Here is a 20837-nt window from a genome sequence, read left to right on the forward strand (position 1 = left end):
CAGGATGTTTTGAACTTTTACAACACTTTTACACTTTTACACTTTTACAACACCTGGAATAACACGAAAAAATAATCCCTCCATTCCCCCTCAAACCCCCACACAGGACTACCTCACTGGACTGTAAAATACAATATAACGTGCAATATATTTATCTGTATAGTAATTTTACTCATAGTTTTTCTTTTTATATCTATTTATATCTGCACCTTATTTTTATTTTTTATATGTAAATACATGCTGCTGCTTTTATCCTGCACTACAACGAGCCAAATGCAACGAAATTACGTTCTTATCTGCACTGTAAAGTACAAGTTTGAATGACAATAAAAAAAGTCTAAGTCTAAGTCTATAAACAACCAAGCGGAAACAGAACACTCTGCTATCTATTAATTGACCCCAAAGACATAAACTGTGACCGAAACCAGTCTCTGCAAAGTCGTAAAATTTACCATCTGTTGAAGGACTGCTGAAGAGCTGAATTAAACCACATCTTCAATTCTGCATCAAATGAACATTTATGTCTTTCTTCATCTAGATATTTGTAATTGTCACATTGAATGTATTATAATCATCTTTTTAAACTCAAAATCGGATCTTCAGAACAGCAATAAGAGTTATATTATGTTTCATAGGAATTTGACGTGGAGCGCTATTGCCACATAGTGTTAGAATATCCATGAATACGTAACCTTCATTTAGACGTGTTATAAAGCATACTCTTTGATATTAGCTATAGAAGGTGTTATTTAAACAATTTATTGTCCTACTTTATTAATATGTCTTATTAAGAATGTTGACTGTATAACATGTTTTTGTTCACCTACAGGCTGGGATTAACTGAGGATGTTCCCAGATGGTGTGATTTGCATCTCAACATGAATCTGATAGAAATGTTTGTTTAAATATATGACGTGAACCTACATCAACGTGGATCTGATATAAATAATATCAAAATGAATGTTTGGTGACATATATATGTTTAGATTCTTATTCTTAATCTTACTGAGTAAACTCGGTTTAGTTTAAACAATTGTCCTCTGGTCTTCTTAGTTTTGGTTTCTTGAAGTTTAGAGCTTCAGCTCTTGCTCGCTTCTCTTTGGACTTCGGTCCGAATCACTTCTTTTAAGTTTGTGCCGTAGAGACGACTCTCTGCCGAACTTTCTTTTTCACGCACAATTTTTGGAAACATCAATTCTTTCTGGCTCAAGCAAAGGTTTTTGAACTTTCTTCTCCAAAGTCTTTGCTCTTCAATTTTGAACGCCAATTCCGTAGTTTGGATTCATCAAGATGGCCATCCGGTTAATCTGAATTGGAAATCGACGTATCAAAAGACTCTTTAATAATTTTTCCTGTTGGATCCTCTTGGAGCTTCTGAGACGACGGCTGAACCGACGTACAATCTCCATCCCAGCTACACACTCCGACCAAGGTGTCAAGGCATCTAATCTGGCCCATGGACCTCTCTGGACCTGGAAAGAACCGCTTGCCAGAGACTGAAACGCGGGACCAGCCGGCAGAGTTCAATTGAACACATCTCACATTAAGACTGCTGGTGGCAAGGGGTGTTGGAAGATTAAGTAATGAGTCATGTCTATTCAGAGCCCTCCTTTAAATCCAAATAGAATCCCAAAATTCTTTTATCAACTTTTTCTTTTTGTCCATTTTGTCTTATCACATTACTAAATATATAATGTCACCATACATTATAACTGCATTATCCTGATCACAATAATCATATTCTTTATCTGTTTCATCTATACATTATTGTTTACCCCTTTTATATAAAATTTTACACATAAAATTCAGGACTTTGTGTTTTCTTGTTTAACATGTTGTTTTCTTGTTCCAGAACTTACTTCTTTCAAGATATGAAACTGACTGATTAATTAATTAACTTATACCATTAAAGTTATTTTCTTCCTTTAACAGGAAGTGGTGCCCCTTCTTAAATCCGAGGTTAAATAAAGATATAACATCTAATAATTTAATTACGCTACAAGAGTGTCTGAATTTCATCTGACATTACTTCATATTCTTTATAATTTGTAATGACCACTATTGTGATTCAAATGTACCACTCTCTGCTCTAAAAAAGCAGAATATATAAAAACATCACACATGAATCTTCCTGAAGGATTAGAAAATTGATCATAAAAGTCTTACAATGAAAATGTTCGGATTAAAATAAGAGTTCTGTCTTTGTGTTGACATCTGAAACTTGAGGCATGCAAACATTCACATTCATATTTACATGATATGAAATCATCACAAATATTTTATGCATTTTCATTTTTATTTTCCACAAAAGTTTATGATATTAATTTACAAAAACAAAATACTATTTGCATTAAATACAGATGACTGAGAAAGATAACGAGAGCCCCCATCAACATAATTTTACGATGCTTTTTTTTTTGTCCTTTTTATTCATGCTTCCTGTTTCTTCTTTCACCAAGTAAGGAATCATCAGAACCTGTCATGTTCTACAAGGGTACTACATTTTATTACACTCACCCTGAAATACTGTCAAAGGTAAACCCATGTTCAGCCCCTCTGCCTTTTAATCCACCTACACTGTAGTTACTTATCATAACCTAATATAAAGAATAATAGTGGCTTGAAGCATTACAAACAGCCTTAACACTTTATTCCTCAGACTGTCTCACTTTTTCTCCTCTCATTCTTGCACTCTCTCTTTCTCTGGTCTTTTGTCCTCCCTCAGGCACCGTACACGCTCTCATTACTGTAAGTCATGTAGAGGAACAGGTCCTCTTCGTGGTGCTCCTGGAGAAAAACAGGAGCAGAGAATAATGTAAGTTAAGTAACTTCAGTAACACGTTTACTTAAGTTTGTGCACATGGACCTGCACCCACAGAACCCCATTATTACTCCAGATACCAACCCAAACTTGTACATTTTGATATTAGAGCTAAGGTGGAAAAGTTATATATAAAAATGTCTCATAAAATGAGCAGGGTTTAAAAAAAAACAACAACATAAATTCATCTCACAAACTCTTTCTTCTGTTAGCTGCAGTTTTTTGTTGTTTATTTCACTTTCAGAATGATTATTCATCAAGCGGATAAGCTTCTTTTTTTTTCTTTCTGTTTCTGTCTAGTTTACAGTCAGTCTTGAAATAAAAAAGGGAAGCAATAATGCTTTCTAAGCTCATACGTGGCTGTGGGGACATTTTGGGTGTCAATGAGGAAGGTTTAAAAAAAAAATGTCTGTTAATCTGATATAGAGCATTCATGAGGCTGTTTGTAATTATGTTTGTACTCATGCTGGTGATTCTCAAGTGAACATGGGTGCACAGTAGGAGACCGCGGTTACCTCATACACAGCAGAGAGAGGGGAGCTGGATGGGGGGAGGGAGTTGTTGACGAAGAAGAAGAGTGCCTCCTCCGGTCTCAAAGACACCCGCTGACGGATCAGGAAGCACAACTGGCCCACTAAAAAAAGGAAGCAGAGAACGAGAGTGAGGTGGTCAGCAAGTGTCAGGATCTCCAGTTTCATTTGATGTGGAGAGGAAGAAAACAAGAAACTGTAGGGCATGACCAGTACACTGGTCACATGGGGACAGGAAAAAAGGTTTAGTAGGAGAAGACAGCTAACATCAGTGTCTTCCGAGAAGTAATGAAAGCAACATTTTGAATGTTTCTATGTCATAGATATTTTCATAGCAGAGATTTTGTACTTGTGGCAGCAGAAAAAGCAAATGTTGAATAAATAACATCGACTCATGAGCAGACACGAGCAATAGGACACATCCTAATTAGAATGTAACAATCTATAATGTTTTAAATACTTACGTTTCGTGACATCATAACAGGAAAAGCAGAATACTTTCCTGCTTTTCCTGTTATGATGTCACGAAACGTCTGTGAAAAAAGGGTTTATTCATCCACAGCTAAGAAAAGGTGTGTCTGTAAGATGTAGATATTCTAATGGAACTGTCATGCTGCCACATGCATCACAAACAGCACGACTGCTCATTGTTTGTTAGCTGGACGCTTGCTGAAGAAATTAACCTGAAGCAGTATTGTCAAAGTCACAGGTGGCCAGGAGAAATACTGTATATTGTATGGCTGATCTAAGGAACTCAATTTAGAAATCAGGTATTCACTTAGATTGTAATGTAAAAAACATTTAGTGACAGCAATTTCATCTTTTGTCAAACAGAGAGCACCGACAATTTTTGTCTGTTTATGTTGTGTGTCAGGCCCACGTATTTCATTGGTTGTATAACAATTTTTTCCCTCCAAACATGATCTCAGTAAGGGTCAGAACAACTAATCTGTCATGCTGTAACACTCATCAATAAGACAGTTCACATGTCAAACAGAGCCACCTTGTCTTTAGATTCTGAAAGCTCTGGGAGGCTGAATATAGAAATATGTGACCTCTGGGTAGTTTGTGAGACATTTGATGTAATTTGACAGATACACGAAAGGGTTTAAGTTATGTTGCATGTTCATTTGTGTAATACCTGTTAAATCTGAGGGCACTAAGTATTTCTTCTTGTCCAGCTCAGGAGCTCTTGACCTCGAGGCCCTCTCCACAATGATCTGGTTAAAAAAGAACAAAAATAAATTAATCCTCGTGAAAAAGAGGGGCTGTATCTATGTGCAAATAATCGATTCAACAACAATTAAAGTCATCATAAGAACTAAGTTTTAAACTGAGATTTAATCATTAAAGAATGGTGTTAAAATAAAAAAAACTAGAAGACCATGACTACAAACATCATTTCATCACAAAGTTTCATTCACTACAGCTCACTAACAGTACATTCATCTTTGATCTGATTGTCATATTTACCGGTATCTTGTCAGGATGTTTGGCCCGAACTCTCTCTCCCTCTGCTCTCCTCACCTCTAGTGGTACTGAGCGCTGGTACTGACTGCCCATCTGAAAACAGCCCCAGATAACATGAAGTCCCTCACAATAGCATTATTTACCAAGAAGACAAAGGAGAGAGAGCACTGGCTGACTTCACCAACCAGTGCATTCAGGCAACAAGTGATATTGACCTCCTGAAGAGCACATCATTGTTTGCTGCACGATGAGATGGAGGCATCTTTTCATGAAGTGTTCTGCTGAGGCCATATTAGGACTGGATGTTTTGAGAATATGCATTTGCCATCGGATATTGCACTATTGCTTACACAAAGAAAAATCTCCATATATCGGTTTGTATAAAGTTAGCAGGGACCCTTATCATTGCTGGACTATTTTACAACATTATTGGAAAACAGGATTTGTCAGCAGTATAATGAAATACATTGATCGTATCAATGTTTGTATTGAAGAGTAAATTATTGTGTAGGCAGAAAAAAAAATATTTGCTTTTATTTTGACTTTTTCAATTACATTTTAATCAAACAACAGGAAAATAATGCAAAACATTCTTGGATTCCAGTTTTCGTATGAGAAGATTTTTGACTTACATACTTTCCTATATTTATTCATATTTTAGCTTTAAATAATTTCAGAGGATTTGCCCCAAAACACTTGATTAATACTATTAATATTATTATTACTATTATTATTAATATATAAAATGTGTATAACATGGTTGAAGATTAAATATATAGTCAGAAATTGTAGTTTTAATGAACACTTTATCAAAACATCCGCATTACTTTACATCAGATACCCCTAAACCACTGCTGCTGTGCGCACTGTTTATAACCAGTGATAATGCTGAAATAAACAGAAAACTGAAACTCTCGCCCACATTATATCACACTTAGTGTTCAGCCACTCCCGAAAGTGAAACACATTTCCCGTTTTTTAAGCGTATCTATAAAAAATAAAATAAAAAAGGTTGTGGTTAGGAGACATCAGTATCTGAGGTCACCGTGTTTCTGGGTCATCGTGGACTGAGGCCACGTCACATGAACACCACTGAATCAGGACCACTAACGCATACCTCCTCGGTCTGCTTTACACGAAACCACCGAGCCCGACACTATACTTTTCAAAGAGTCGTTTCAGACAACTCCACGTTTGACTAAAACAATGAAATGTAGCCTTAGCTCACTAAATAAACATGTTTGTGATGCTAGAAAACAACAGCAACTAGTGCTAACGAGTGACGCTAACGCCTCAAAGAGACGTTCCTGTTCACATACCTTTTTAAAAAAAGACAAAAACAAGTTTCACTCAAGACAGGACGAATACAGAAAACTCCACTAGTCGCTTGGGCTGCCTGATGTACCAAATGGTTTTCTTGTTTGACATATAATAGCGGAAATTACAGTTATAAAGAAAGGGAATGCGCTCTATGCCAAAGATGTCGACTGTTCTACTGCTGAAGGAAAACAACAACAAATACTGCAAACCCCGCCTACAACATCTGTGACCAATCAGAGACGAGTTTTCACACTGACAGTGGGACGTGTCCATTCAGAAGGGAGTAAAGGCAGGACTACGGTGCTCTTATTGGATAGTTTTGGTGTCAGCTTACATTTTTTGCCACCCAGTTTTCTGTGAGTGACAGCAGTTAGAACCAATAGCAGGTCTTTGAAAATGGACCAGGTCACGCCTTTATACTGACTACGTGCGCATCGTGAGTGCCTTGTTTCATCATGTGTTGTTTGTTTTGTTCTGTAAACAGCTCCTGCAGACAAATGCAATTAATCCAAGCAACACGCACGGTAGTCAACGTGCAACTCTAGTAAACGAGTCTGAAACACATTTTTTTTTATAGAAAATAAGCCACAGTTCACTCTTAACATGGAATGCCTTTTTTTTTTTTTTTAAATATGATTTTATTGTCACCAAGCTGAAATTATTGAAATGTCCTTACCTTGAAAGATCTGTACATCTTACATTTTGCATTGCTTCTGTTAGCTCATCTGGTAAAACTCTTCATTAGACATGCATCATTCACCCAACATTTAATCCTGTTCAATATACACAGATAATAACACATTTCCCAAACTAACCTTTCTGGGAATAGGAGAAGTCGCTTAAAATGTAAGTTAAACTATTATTTTAAAACACCAGTTTATTGATGTATCATAGTATGTAGTTAATAGTCACAATGTTCTTTCTTTCTGTCTTTAGGCAGACCTCAGCATTTCAAACATTGCACGAGAACAATTTATTGTTTCAGTGAGTGAAACAAATGAGACTCAATGCATCACTCACTTGCACTTTCACAGCATTTCAATTTCTGCTGTGTTGCGACCCTACAGCAGATATTCCTATTTGGAGCACTGGATGTGTGTCATCCCTTTTACAGCCATTTGCAGAAAAATAACAGTCTTATCCTTGTGGTGCATTCAGGTCGCTCTCTGTTTAGTCCCAGTCTGAGTGTCATGGTCAAACAGCAGCTGTGGCCGTTGTCAGTTTTAGAGCATCTGACAAGTTGCGTTGTCGGACTCTAGAGTTGCTTATCGTATCCAAATGGGACTCTGGCACCCATCCACGATGCCTATCAGACAGGCGGGTCCCCTCCACCCAATCTGTACAGATGAAACGATCCAACACAAACTCAATCAATGCTTATTCTGTGATGGGTTCAGGTTAGTTTTACAATGTAATATTGCACAATTGAATGACACGTTCAACCAGGGAAGTAGTGTGATGGTCTTACGGTCACTGCTCTGTTGGTGCACTAGAATGATGTCAGCTTTTTCCAAGGACAACTCATCAGGCTGCTGAGCCACAAAGGCTCGAATGCACTGCATCTGTGAAAAATCTGTACAGATAAAAGGTGAGAGGTCAGACCTACAAACTCATAAAAGACCACACAGAGAAAAAAGTAAATAGTGAAAATTTAGTAATGCTTAGGGAGTGAAGTTACATTTTTCAAGACCATGAACAAGTTGAGTGAAAATAGTTTTTACAGCACTGTCCAGTCCTGCAGTCAACAAATGTGTCTGACAACTCTTTTTACATGTGCAAAGGTGGTGCAACCTTTATTGTCCTATTTAATACATAGAAACATGTTATCATGACATTCCCTCCACCTAACATGCACCTGACTGTGAAAAGCCTTTTGAGACTTAAAAAAAATCACATCTTAATGGAAACATAGTCAGAGATGTAATTTCAGTGATGAATCGACATCCTCTTTCCTATTAGCAGTGAGAGTGAGAGTGAGAGTCTCCACTACAGTTGCGGTAATATTGTTTACATTACAGAAAGCATGACTTGGGGTTGATATACATTCCCTATTAAGCTCCATAAATGTAATAAAAACAAAGCTGTCTTTAAACATGTATTTGTTAAGGTCCTGATAGTTTGTTTTTTTTAGGGTTTTTTTTTAGAACAAACTGCATTTGGGGTTAACGTGTCAAAAAGTCAGTCATGTAATTTTATGCTCACTTTGTACACAAAATACTTTTTTATTAGCCGTGTCACTGTTCGTTCATGAGTTTTTGAAAATTTCAACAGAGTTTACTCATATATTTTGTTATATATACACTACTTAAGAGGAGCAGCATAGATGACTATCCCGATTAAATCCCTCCAGGGGGTAGCACACACAAACCAGGTACTTGGAATTGACTCATACATTTAATTTGGCTTAAAACTACAGCCAAGTTATTTGTCCGTTCTATAGTATGCTTCATTCATGCTCATGATGGCAGAATGTAATAAAAAAAGAAAATGTCCTTGCAACTTTTGGTTGTTCACATGCACACTGAATAAAATAAAATAACCTTAAAGCATCAAATAGTAGGTTAAATCAAATACAGGGTTTGTATCTCAACTTCAATTCACTGCATAAATCGTGCTAATAATAATAATAATATATGGTTGTATTTGTATAGCAACCAGATGAAAGTGGGTGTGTAGTCAGTTATTTTGGCAGTGTGGGGGATTTTGTCATAATCAGAAATTTCCAGACTGACACCACCATGTTATTTTTTCCAGCAGGCTGCTAATATTTTCAGTATGAGAAGAGATATGGCGAGACCACTCTAAGAACTGCTACTGCTTTCTACACAGGTCATTTAACTGATCACTGTCTGTGAAGGCTCTCAGTGGTCCTGCTACTGCTAATCAACATTTCTACTTGACGACTGAAGAAGCAATTCCAAGCCAAAACGTCTTTGAGGACTTCAACTAACACCAGTCCAGTTACATTTTGGATTAAACTTTGGATATACTGATTACGAGTAATAGAGTAATTCTACAATTCCACAATTCACTTAGCATCCAAAGCGACGTACATCAGAGAATAAGTACAACACTAATCCATTCATACACTGCCACGAAGCAGCGGGAGCAATGCAGAGTTAAGTGTCTTGCCCAAGGACACATCGGACATGTGGCTCAGCTGGGGATCGAACCCTCCTTGACCTTCCGGTTGAGAGGCGACGACTCTACCAACTGAGCCACAGCCGCCCGTAATGTCTGAATTTAAGTGAAAATGTATGCATGTATGTGACTGCACCAGTTGTTAAAGCTACAAAATGCATGAAATACTTCACCTTGTGCAGCAGAAAAATCTACTTCTTGGTGTGGCCGGGAAAGAGCCGATATCCAGCGTAGCTTATCACTCCTGAAGGAAAGAAAGGAATTAGCAAACTTTTTTCACTTTTAGATTCAGATGCTCTCTGCCACAGTCTCAGTCTCTTACTGTGCGTCAGTCCGGAGCAGCAGGGCCTTGTTGGACATGTGCAGCCGGATCAGGTTCTTCTGGAGAGAGTGGAGTTTAACACGACAGTTCTCTGCACGCACTTCTGATACAGGAGCATGGTCGATCACAGTGAATCGCCCCCCTCTGGAGGAAACAGGCAGCAAAGAAGAGAAATGAGGTGGAGGAAGGAGGGACTGTGATAAGATGGAGGGGATGATAAGGCACGACAGAAATGAAGGAAAACAGGATGTAGCAAAACAATAATGGGAGAGATGGATTATTCTGAACATACTTAACATGTTTGCTGACTTACTCTTTTTGTAGTGAGAGTAGCAAGTAGTCATTGAAAAGGTGCATGTAAATATTCCTCTCTGTGTCTTTTAGAGAGAAATCCATCAGTTCAGTGACCGGCCCTTCTCGCACCAGCCTCCGAGACTGACTGATCAGAGGGAGAGTCTGTAAAACACACCAATAGACAGAACATATGAAACGAAAGATAATAATGGAAGTTTATTTACAATTATTGTGGACCTTAAATGAAGCTCATTTAATACCCATATCATCACATTCTGATTATACTGCTTTTACTTCAGCTATGTTAGTGGTTACTTACCCTACACTCAAAGTCCACCTTAGTACTGAGAGTAACCAGGGACTCGATGCTCTTCATCTGAGTGATGCTGTCATTACTCTCCAGAATCAACTAAAAAAAGAAAAGCATGAATCTTGGTTAATCTCTAAAGAAAATCCAGGAAGTTTTTCCATAAATATTGAAGTATTTGGTAAATGTTACTGATGTGGATGTACCTTCTCCAGAAGTTTCAAAGCTTTGATGGCCTGAGTCGCCTCTGGAGTACCAGGAGTTGTTCTCTTCACAATATTCTGCAAAGAAACAATGAGTGCGTGCTAAGTGAGATACAGGTTACAAGACTGGAGATTGTTTTTGTGAACAATCAACATTAGATAGTTCTAGACAGGCCACTGACACACACACACACACACACACACACACACACACACACACACACACACACACACACACACACACACCTGAACCAGCAGCTTAAGTCTTGTGATTCTTTGGAAGGGCAGGACGAGGAAGGATCGAAGGGGAAGCCTCTGACACACAGGACTCCTCTCTAGTTTATCCACAATCCGCTTGAACCCTTGATTCTTGTTCCTGGAATTAAAAGAAAAAATGGAAGGTGAAGATTCAACAATACAGTAGAGATTACAAATAAATGCACAAAACATTCCTGCTTCTTTACAATCTTTTACAAACATTCCAAAAAATGGATCCTCAAAAATACAAATTTTTTTAAACGAAAACTTAAAAAGGTTGGACTGAATAGCTTACATGAGTCTTTGGTAGGTGGCGTCCTGATAGGACTGGTTAGTGAGGTAGGGCACATAAACCATTTTGAAGCGCTGACAGTGGCGAGCGATGATGTCACACACAGTAAACTGCATGATGTCAGATTCCACTTGTTCTTCCAGTTTTGATAAAAAACTAAAACCAAAAAAAACAATGATAATTTAATAATCTTTTTCTTTTTTTGTGACATAAATAGCATTGATTATCACTTAATGAAATCTTGATGCAGATCTAGCTCTGAATAAAGAACTGGCTCTCTATAATGTGGAACATTTCTGACCTGTGGCTGATGGCACGGACGTCAGCCAGCCTGGAAAACAGCCAGTTCCTGTCTTGAGTGGACAACAGCGCCCCCAGCTGCTTGCACTTGACAAAATGTTCAACAACGATGTCCAAACTGCGACAGTAGGAGGCCTCTGAGGTCACTACTTCAAATCTCACCTAGAAAGGGGAAAAAAAGCAGAGCGATACATGAAAGAATATTTTTTCAGTTTTTCAGTTCTCTGGAATCTGGGACCTTTTGTCAAGGATGTGACTAATAGAGGAGATTTCACAATAAGCAGAAGGGTTGCAGCCAAAACAAGTGTCTGTTTCAAAGTTTACAAGTAGACACCTACAGTTACAGGAAAACACAAGATCTTTACTCAATCCTGTCTTCCTGACACTGTTCTACTTAACAAAACACTGATGGGAGGGTTATTCTGCAATGATGCAAGCCTGTATATATATATATCGTATGTTTTACGTAGTAAGAGGTGTGATGAAATAACAGTCTGAAGCTGAATCATGTAAATCACACCATTTCCAGTTAATAACCTAAAACATAACCTAAAAATAATGTCCAAACGATTCGTTAAAAAAAAGAGGAAAAAAGCATGGCGCGGTGATTGACTTGAAACTGTGATTGAGTAAATTTTACCTGAAACTCCTGCACATTAAAGTGAACAGATAAGTGGAGCTGAAGGAAACACGTATTTGCATGTTTTGCTTGCCTGGAGGATCCTGTTCTTATTAAGACAACAGTGCTGTGCAAGAAAAAAGTGAAGCACAAACCTTTCTGCTTTTCATTCCTCTGTTGGATATTTAACGGACATAAAAGGAACTATTTTGGCTTTACGGGTCAAAAATCTTTGTGAAATCAAATCTAAAGTTCTTCATAGAAGCTTGATAAAAATGTGAAGTGCAGAACAAGTCAAAGTACACAGTCAGTCTTTTAGTCATAGACAGGAATTACCTCAGTATTACTTGTGTGGGACTTTACATAATGCTGCCTGTTCTTTGTTAGACATTAGATCTGGATTAGATCAGACGTGCTCATTTAAAGTTAAAGGCTGTGTTTATTGATATCACTGTAGAAATATTCTGGCCTCCAAAAATTCAGCGAAAAGGAAGGCAAAGTTCTTCTAACCATCTGTTTAAAGAATGTTCTGCAATAAAACTACATTTTTTGACTTTCACAAGTGCAGAAGTCTGGTTTTTTTTTTTTATACCTCCTGTAGTCGTCTCTGGTCCTCTGTAAGATCCTCCAGCTCAGTGGTGTTTGTAACGCCCGGCAGCTCCCTCCACAGTGTGGCCGTCTTGCTGAGAGAGATGGACAGACGTGGGGAGGAAGGCCTGCCCTCTCTTTTTGGGGGCTCGGGGAGAGGCAAGTTTTTAATACTGGTGATGGAGGCTGTGTGGGACACGGAGTGGAGGTGCGGCAAGGTAGGTAGTGGAGGTAGGGGTCTGTGGGCAGGAGGAGGCGAGGGAGCAGGAGACCTCGAGAGGTCTTCACAAATGGAGATGGCATCTGAGGAGCGAGCCTGGCGCAGGATCTCAAAGTTCTGAGCGGCTTCACTGTACTGCTGGTAGAGCTGGGCAGCATCTAGGAGGACAAGAAGAAGTTAAAGAAAGACAGACAGCACAACAGAAGAGGTAGCAACAGAAAATCATTGAATACAACAGGAAGCAAAGACAAGCAGAGAGCTACAGACAGGATCACTTTTAGCCAAGGGAAGTTGTTTGCACTTGACATTCCTTTTACACGTACTTGTAGGAATGCAAAGTTGCAGCAGCAGCTGTTTTTCCTTGAAGTTAGAGAATATGATTGCCTGCACAAACCTGTCTGTGGCTTGCACAGACACACTCAACATACGCACACACTCCTGTCCCATTTCTCGCAATATCAACGTGAATCATAGGTCAAGTAAGCCACTGCCATAAAACTTGTTTAAAGTTTCATTTTTGAAAGGGTGTGAGCCAACTGTAAAGTGAGCACAGATTTCTATTCAATTGTGTGTTGCATTTCAACTCTGAGCAAACATTAGAGATAAACAGTTAGTGAGGATGTATTAACACATGGATGAATCATGCAGACTAAAGGGAAATGTTCAACCACGTCACGCTTTTTCTGATCTCAGCCAGAGTAGATAAGATCTGAAGGAGCGTCACTGGGTCGCCTACATATCCTTTTTTCAAATGAACATTCTTAAGATTGAGACTGAAACAACACGGTAAAGCTTCCAAATGAGTCACATGGTGCACGCTATCCCCACTCTCCATTCTACATTAACAGTCTGTTTTAAGCTGTCACTATTCAGTGAAGTCAAGAAATACGCCAAAAAATAATATTCTCAACAAAAATATATACTTGAAAATAATATTAAAGCGTCAAAATCAAATTTTTAAAAGTCATCCATACCAGCATTTGTACTTTTAGAAGGTGCATGACCTGAAACAAACAATACTAAAATGTAAAAATGAGATACTCACTAAAAAACCTTGAGTTCCTTTTCCGCCTGTCGATTGTGTCCAAAACATTCCTACAATGCAAAAAAAGAGTGACAACAGCATTTTGTTTACATCAGTAAAATCTGTCTGAGACTGCTTTTTTTTAAGTTTAGGATCTCTTAATTTTCAGAAAAACAACTCTTCTAGGTGATTTAAAATGTCTTTCTGAACAACAGAAATGTAGCATTATCCCACCATTAACAACGACTGTTATATTCAGGGACACGCATTTCATTAAAGAGAACTGTACACAATGTAGTTTAACATGTTGGCTGTTTAACAGTTTAAGGTGTTATTTGAGAAGGTTTTCTCTCACCTCAGCTCAACTTCTCCCCAGCTTTTACTCCGATCGTCTTCGTCTGGAATAAAAAAGTATACATTTGTCGAAATGTCACACAAAAGCATACCTGTCGGTGAACTACAGTGACGGTTTGAATAAATTAAAAATGAATAAAAACAAAAACATATAAATATGGCTTAATAAATTAAATAAAAGTTGGTTAACCCAGAAACCCAGTTAAAATCAGGATTACAGAAAAGATTAGTGTGTTTCCTAGACTCGTGTGTCTCATGTAATGTCTCATATCAGGATGAAGCCGAGCCTTTTAGCTCATGTTACTTGTTTCTCTTTGCTCTCCCCTCCTCCACTTCTCTCCACCCACTACCTGTAACCACAACAGTGTGACGCAATTTCCAGTTTAGGGGAAAGTAGTGAGTCCACTGAACAAGTTCACTAGCAGATGTCTGAGATTTTGGCTTCTGTGTTGATGTAACAACAAAATGATGCAAGAATCTCAAGCACTGCAAAACAGATGATATGACTGGAAGATTGTCTGTGATTGGAGGAAATCACACGAATGAAGTGTTTTGACCTCATTTAGAGTTTGTTTTTTTAAACATCCTCTGTGGGCAATCGATGCTGAAGGAAGTCAACCTGATTCGACAACAGAAAAGAGAAACTAGAAAGAAATGAACCATTGAAGTCAAAGATTAGGCAGTTATGTTGATTTCTGGAACTGATTAAAAGCCAGTGTTTTAATCCTCCATCTCCACTCTTTACCTGTTGTCGAGAATATTCTGGTTCTGCGATCCCTTCCAACACCTTCCTCTCCTTCCTCTCCTTCCACTTCTACAAGCTCTCCGTTTCTTCTTTGAGTGGTCTTACGGATCCCCCTTCTCCGTAATCGAGCCTCAGGACCCAAATCTCGGAAACTGCAGCTGCTGGTCAGCGTTCCGCCATTTATTTCCCCGTCTACTAAAACCTCTCCCTCCTTAATCTGTTCCTCCTCAACTGCTGCACCCTTCTCGTCTGGCACTATTCCCTGCTCTTCTTCTTCTTCTTCACTCCCCTCTATTCTCTCTGCTACCTCCTGCTCCTCATCCTCTCTACAGGAAAGGTGGTCAGACTCCGTGTCATAGTTTAGAATGGGGCAGCTGTTCGGCTTGTACAGCGTGTTGCTCACAGATAAATACATCTCCACTTCCTTCTTTCTTTTTGCTCGGTCCCTTAATTCTTGCATTCTATCTTCATCACCCACCTCTTCACTAATTTCAATCTCTATATCTGTCTTTTCTTCAGCCTGTTGGTCCGTTTTGTGTTCCTCCTTCCTTCCTGTTTCTAACAGTGTGTCAGAGTGAGTGTATGTGGATGTGTCACCATGCATAGCCGAGAACTGGTCAGCATGCATGTCGGCTCGGTGCTGCCCCATACCTCTCAATTCTTCCACCTCCAACGGCTCCTCCTCTTCCTCCTCCAGCTCGGGCTCTGAGTGCTCCCGGTCTGACTTCACAACAGTCACCTCTTCAACCTCTTCCTCTCGCACCTCTGCAGTAGGCTCCTCCAAAGTCTGTTCCTCCGAGCGTCCCAGGATTTCCCGCACCACACTTTTAGCCCATTTAAGGTGGGGGGCTTGGGAATGCCGCTTTGGCTCCTCAGACATGCTCCACGCGCCGCTCATTCGGATCCGAATGGCCTCCACTTCCTCCGGACTCATCGCTGCAGTGTTGAGTCCTTCCAAGATTGGTTGAATTTGCTCGAAATCCACTTGAGAGAAAGTGTCAGCGTAGGGATTAGATGGCATTGGCGAAATATTCTCGCTCTCTCTTTCCAACCCTTCTTTGTTTTTCTCTCTCCACTCTATGAGGAGCCTTTCAGTCTGTGAGTCTCTTTTAATGGTCCCAATTTCTTCATAAGGATTCTCCACTTTGCTCTTGGTTCCTTCTCCAGTCTCTGCAGTTTGACGATCTGATGACAGTCTGTGTCTGATGTCAGATGTTTCTGCGCCCTGGCTGTTGACGATCGGGTTGTCGTCATTTCTGCTCAGGGTCGGATTCATGTCATCCTGTCGTGTGGTGTCATCTCTTTCCACTCCCTTTTTCTCATGAACTTGTGATGATGACATGTCCTTTGCCTTTGACCGGGGCAACGTTTGCCCAATCACACAGAAGACAAACTTTGGCTGCTTTTCCCTCCCCTCCCCCTCTCGATCATCCATCTCTTCTTCCCTCTCGTTAACGTCCTTAAAATCAACAGGTGAGTGTCCATCACACGACCCTCCACTTTCCCAGGATTCCTGACAGTCTTTGTACTCTTCTTCTTCCTCCCTTTCATCTTCCTCGTCTACGGTCACAAATCCGTCCTCTCCTGAAAGCGTTCTATTTCTCTCTAGCTTCCACCCTGTCTCACTTCCTCCTTCTTCACTGCCAGAGCGTGCCCAATCGTTGCTCCCACCCTCACTCCCACTGTCCTCCTTTTTATCTGTCATGTTCTCTCCCTCTGCATCCCTCCACCGGCTTCCCTCTATGCCTCCATCGCTGTCGGACAGAAGTTCCTTCCCTCTCTTATCTAGTTCTCTCCAGACTTCACCCACCTCCTCTCCATCTACACTCACAACGTCTGACTCCCTCTCTATGTCTCTACTGTACTCATTCCTCCCCCCATGTCTTCCACTGTACTTCTCATCTGGTTCCCCTTTCACTCTCCTCCCCTCCTTTTCCCACTCCGCCTGCGACTCCATCCTCTTCTCTTTCTCCCTCGAGTGTCTCTCTCCGTCTTCAAATTCTTCCTTACTATTCTTGCCCCTCTGCGGCTCTAACCACATCCTCCTCTGCTCCGTCGTCTCCCCTCGCTCACTTCTCGTTTGCTCCTTTTGACTTCTCTCTGAGTGTCTCTGTTCTTCTACAGCTCTTTCACTTTCTCTCTCTGGTTCCCTCTCATCACAGCTGTCTCGGCCTCTTCTATGTCTCACCTCGCTGCTGTCCATGTCGCTGCTCAACTCGCCGCTGCTCTGGGCTCGCGGAGGCACCCTAGGAGCTGTCTCTTTCTGGGCTTGGCTTCTCCTGCCTGTCGTATCGTCCCTCCTTGGATCTGCTTGTCTGTCTTTTGTTTCTCTGCTCCTCCTCTGCTCATACTCTCTGTTTCTGTCATCCCTCCATCTTTCTTTCCCTCTGTCTGCCTCTCTGTACCTCTCCCTCTCTTTCTCCACTCTCCTTCTCCTCGATTGATCCGCCTCTCTGTCTCTGTATCTATGCTCGTCCTCTTCCCTGTATTTCCCCCTCTCCTTTCTGCCCTTGTTGTCCCCCTCACTCCTGCTTTCTTGATATGTCAACTCCTCCCTCTCTCTGTCCCTCACTATCTCCCTCCTTAGCTCTCTCTCATCGCTGTCTCCTTCACTCCTTATGTCTCTCTTATTCTCATTTTGTGCCTTTTCTCTCTCATTCCTTTCTGGGTAAATGTCTCTTTCTCTTCTTCTATTCGGAGAAGGTCTTCTGGTTTCCTTGTTTCCCACATCAGGCCAAGGCTTTTCTCTTTTTCTGCCTTCATCCCTCTCTCTTCTGCTCCATGTATCACCCACATCTCTCCTCCTGTCCTGAACACCAGACTCCTGAAATCTTTGCCTTGGCCGGGACTTCTCCGCTTCAATAGGTCTCCGTCCATCTTCCCTCACCCTATCATGAATCTCATCTCTTTCTCTGTCTCTGTCTCTCTGCCATGCTCTCTCTCTCTCCCTCTCCCATTCGTCTCCATCCATTCTTTTAGGCCTCTCTCTCTGCCTTCGCTCCCCTCTTTCATTCATCTCTGTTGAGGATGTCATTCTTCTTCCATTATCTGGGCTGCTTTTTCTCATTCTGGGAAACGTGTCGCCTTTCTTCATCCCCCTCTCGTCTCCTTTCCTAGACTCCCACTCTAAATTTGACAGCGGCCTCCCATGTCCTCTCCTGTCATCTGCTTGTCTCCTGTCTCCCTCCCTCTCTCTCGGCCTGGGCGCAGGAGCTCGGTCTCTGTCGTAATATCTCTCTCGTTGGTCAGATTCTTTATATCTCTGCTTGTCCCTCGTTTTCTCTGCATGTCTCTCTCTCTTCCAGTCCTCTTCTCGTTCCCTCTCTCGCTCCGACCGGGCGGTCATCGCCAGTCTGGGACTCGGATCACGGGAGACTTTCCTACCGGGCTGGAGCTTGTGGTCTGATGTGTTTATGTTAGATGTGTCAAAGAGGGTGCAGCTGGGCCTTTTGGTCCCCATAGTGTCATATTTTGGAGACCCTAGAAGACAAAAACAACACATTTCACCCAGTTAGAAACCAGACAGTCTGTCTGTCTTGTTTTAGGGGTAAAGTAAAGCAGAATGAGAAGATTCTGGTATTGGTAACACATTTCAAAACTACATATCATACTTCAGACTTAAACTTCTATTTATCCCCTTTCTTAGCTTGATTTTTTTTAATTAAACGGTCGTCCCTTTAATATTTTTTTAGAACCTTGATGTTTTTTGTATTCAATGTGTATTTGACGCTGTTTTGCATTACACTTTTTTTGCACTGTAAAGTTGGACATACCTGGTAACAGAACTTGTTTTTGGATTAATTAATATATATCTTACATTATCTCATTTCATATTACTAAAGTTACTTCTATAAAAATGTTAAACAATTGAGCATTTCAGCCTTTTAGTGTATTTTTTTTAATGTCATCCAATATGCTCATCTTCGCACTTGAACTTTGGATCCAAAGGCAGTGTGAAAATGAAAGGTGGATCTGGTTGTACAGTAACTTAATAGTACAAAAGTAAGATGTAGGCCTGAAAAAAATCCCTAGTACAGATCTACAAGAATGCAGCACAGACCTGCAAAGCACCACATACCAAAAGAAGCCTTTCAGAAAGTGAGGGCCTGTGACACATAGGCACGGCATGTAACATGTAAGCCACAACTAAGCTGGATCTAGGTCTGTGTCCACACCAGAGGCAATCTACATAGCTTGTGTGCTAATCAGAAATCCATGAATGATATTATAAAGCAACTTACCTGAACAGAAGGAGATCTCCTATCTTCCCCGGGTCCAGTTCAAATAAGCATAGGATTGCGCAACTCACAAGAATGTATTCCCTGCATTCACATTGGAATCTACATGACACAGCAAATTGTCCTCCTTTTCCCAACTAATTCCAAACTTCCTTTTTCTTTTTCTAACAATACTTCAACTCTTGTTACGAAACGTAATGTTTATGCCTGAGCTCTCCTTGCTTTTCACTCTTGCTGCCTCTCTCTCCCCTCCTTCCTCAAATTCCCAAACAAGTCTGAACAGATTGACACTTATCTTTCTCCTCCTCCTTTCTCTCTGCCTTCTCCTCTCAGTCGCAGTAGGTGAACAGTGAACTGAAGGCAGATAAATCAAGCTAAAGTATTTTGACTCCACTACTTAAGTCCTTTTCCGTCCCCTCTTGCTGCTGACTGTGTGGACCCCCCCCCCCCCCTCTCCGATGACAAATACTTAAAAAAGTTTATTCTCTCCTTTCTCCTGCCCCATTCTTCTCTCACATAACACAGGAAGTACACCTCCTTGGTTTCTCTGTCTTTTGAGCCACGATTGGCTGACACGGATAGGTCAGGGTGTGTCTGCACAACACACAGGTAAGGTAAGAACAGTGATCACACACGGGAGAGTGGGGGGAGGGGAGACAGACAGAGAGAGAAGATTGAGAGCGCACACAAATAGTGGAGAGCCTACTGAAGCCTATAAAAACTTTCCTACATTCCCCTGAGAGGTAGTAAAGAGGGGAAAGAAAGGGAAACACAAACTCTCTCAAACATTCTGAAGATTTCAAAAAAAAAAAAAAAAATTACAACATTGAGCAATCACAGAGCAGGAAACCAAAGGAAGGGGCATTTCAAGGACGGTCAGTTTGTGATTTGTAAAACAATGAGTGCTCTCCTATGTTGATTAAGTACTGATGGGACCTGAGATGATAAATGTGGAGTACCAGGACATTAGCATTACTAAATACACACATGAAAACCTTTCAACCACACTTGTTGTTTCATTGTACTGCTCAACACAACTCAGGTTACATTTACTTTGCCTTTACTCACTTTATATAGGCCTACAGACTTCTATTATTAGGAGCAGGGCCTTTTTTAATATAGATGAATGTATATTTAAAAAAAAAAAAAAAAACATCTAAAGCAGCAAGTGTGTTAAGAACTACTTGCTCAAACTATGGAAACCAAAACAAGTTAGCTTGTTATTTTTAAACTTGTACTTTGAGGATTTAGGTTCTTTGTGGTTTTATTACATTGTATTGCTTCATACACAGAGATGTTTCTAAACACTAAGTCCAATCACTTTACATAGATAGGGGCATCAGTTTTAGCTTGGTCATTTCAATAAGCAGGCTATTAGTTTAGCATTGTTTGGAAATTACCAAGCTTGTCTCTAAATATATAGCAGACTCCAGTGGATAAGTTTAGCTAAAAACACAGAACGAGCTAGCCTGGTTGGAGCCTAATGTTCCAAAATTCACTAAAATCTTTTAAAGTCAGTCCTGTTGGACAGAGCCAGGTGGCTGCGTTCACTGTTCCAAGTCAAATTCATTGTAGCTCTGTATTTAGTGACACTATTTTTGATTAGTTTGGAGTGGACTAGTTTAGCTAGTGGTGTCAATCCTCCCATCTTAATCCTGCCATGTACGTAAGTGAATACAATAAGTGTTTTTTTTTTAATCTCATCCAACTATGTTTCCCTAGGTACAAAAGGGTTGTGTTAAATGGAAACAATATGCTAAAATATACTTTCAGATACTAAGCCAGTTCTAC

At 40.3% G+C, this 20837-nt stretch overlaps 2 protein-coding genes across 3 annotated transcripts; both read right to left on the reverse strand.

Annotated features, from left to right (window-relative positions):
* Nucleotides 1-2277: 2277 nt before the first annotated feature.
* Nucleotides 2278-6318, reverse strand: zgc:92606 (uncharacterized protein LOC100000242 homolog). The gene is made up of 5 exons (XM_020646789.3): nt 6141-6318; nt 4825-4914; nt 4493-4571; nt 3337-3455; nt 2278-2787 (listed from the first exon to the last, which is right to left on the reverse strand). Exons 2-5 carry the CDS (start codon nt 4912-4914, stop codon nt 2722-2724), a joined length of 354 nt encoding a protein of 117 aa, XP_020502445.1. The 5' UTR covers nt 6141-6318; the 3' UTR covers nt 2278-2721.
* Nucleotides 6319-6754: 436 nt separating this feature from the next.
* On the reverse strand, nt 6755-19497 carry arhgef5 (Rho guanine nucleotide exchange factor (GEF) 5). 2 transcript variants are annotated; one of them, XM_020646758.3, is made up of 15 exons: nt 19050-19497; nt 14809-18288; nt 14065-14107; nt 13731-13780; nt 12470-12843; nt 11260-11420; nt 10962-11114; nt 10655-10784; nt 10412-10486; nt 10218-10307; nt 9918-10060; nt 9605-9748; nt 9456-9526; nt 7610-7714; nt 6755-7478 (listed from the first exon to the last, which is right to left on the reverse strand). In XM_020646758.3, exons 2-15 carry the CDS (start codon nt 18266-18268, stop codon nt 7336-7338), a joined length of 5142 nt encoding a protein of 1713 aa, XP_020502414.1. In that variant the 5' UTR covers nt 18269-18288; nt 19050-19497; the 3' UTR covers nt 6755-7335. The 2 variants fall into 2 exon arrangements, with proteins under 2 accessions (XP_020502414.1, XP_020502415.1); XM_020646759.3 differs by having other exon boundaries at nt 15460-18288; nt 19050-19495.
* Between the last annotated feature and the right edge of the window lie 1340 nt (nt 19498-20837).

Source organism: Labrus bergylta, chromosome 8 (assembly GCF_963930695.1).
Source record: "Labrus bergylta chromosome 8, fLabBer1.1, whole genome shotgun sequence".
Lineage (NCBI taxonomy): Eukaryota > Metazoa > Chordata > Actinopteri > Labriformes > Labridae > Labrus > Labrus bergylta.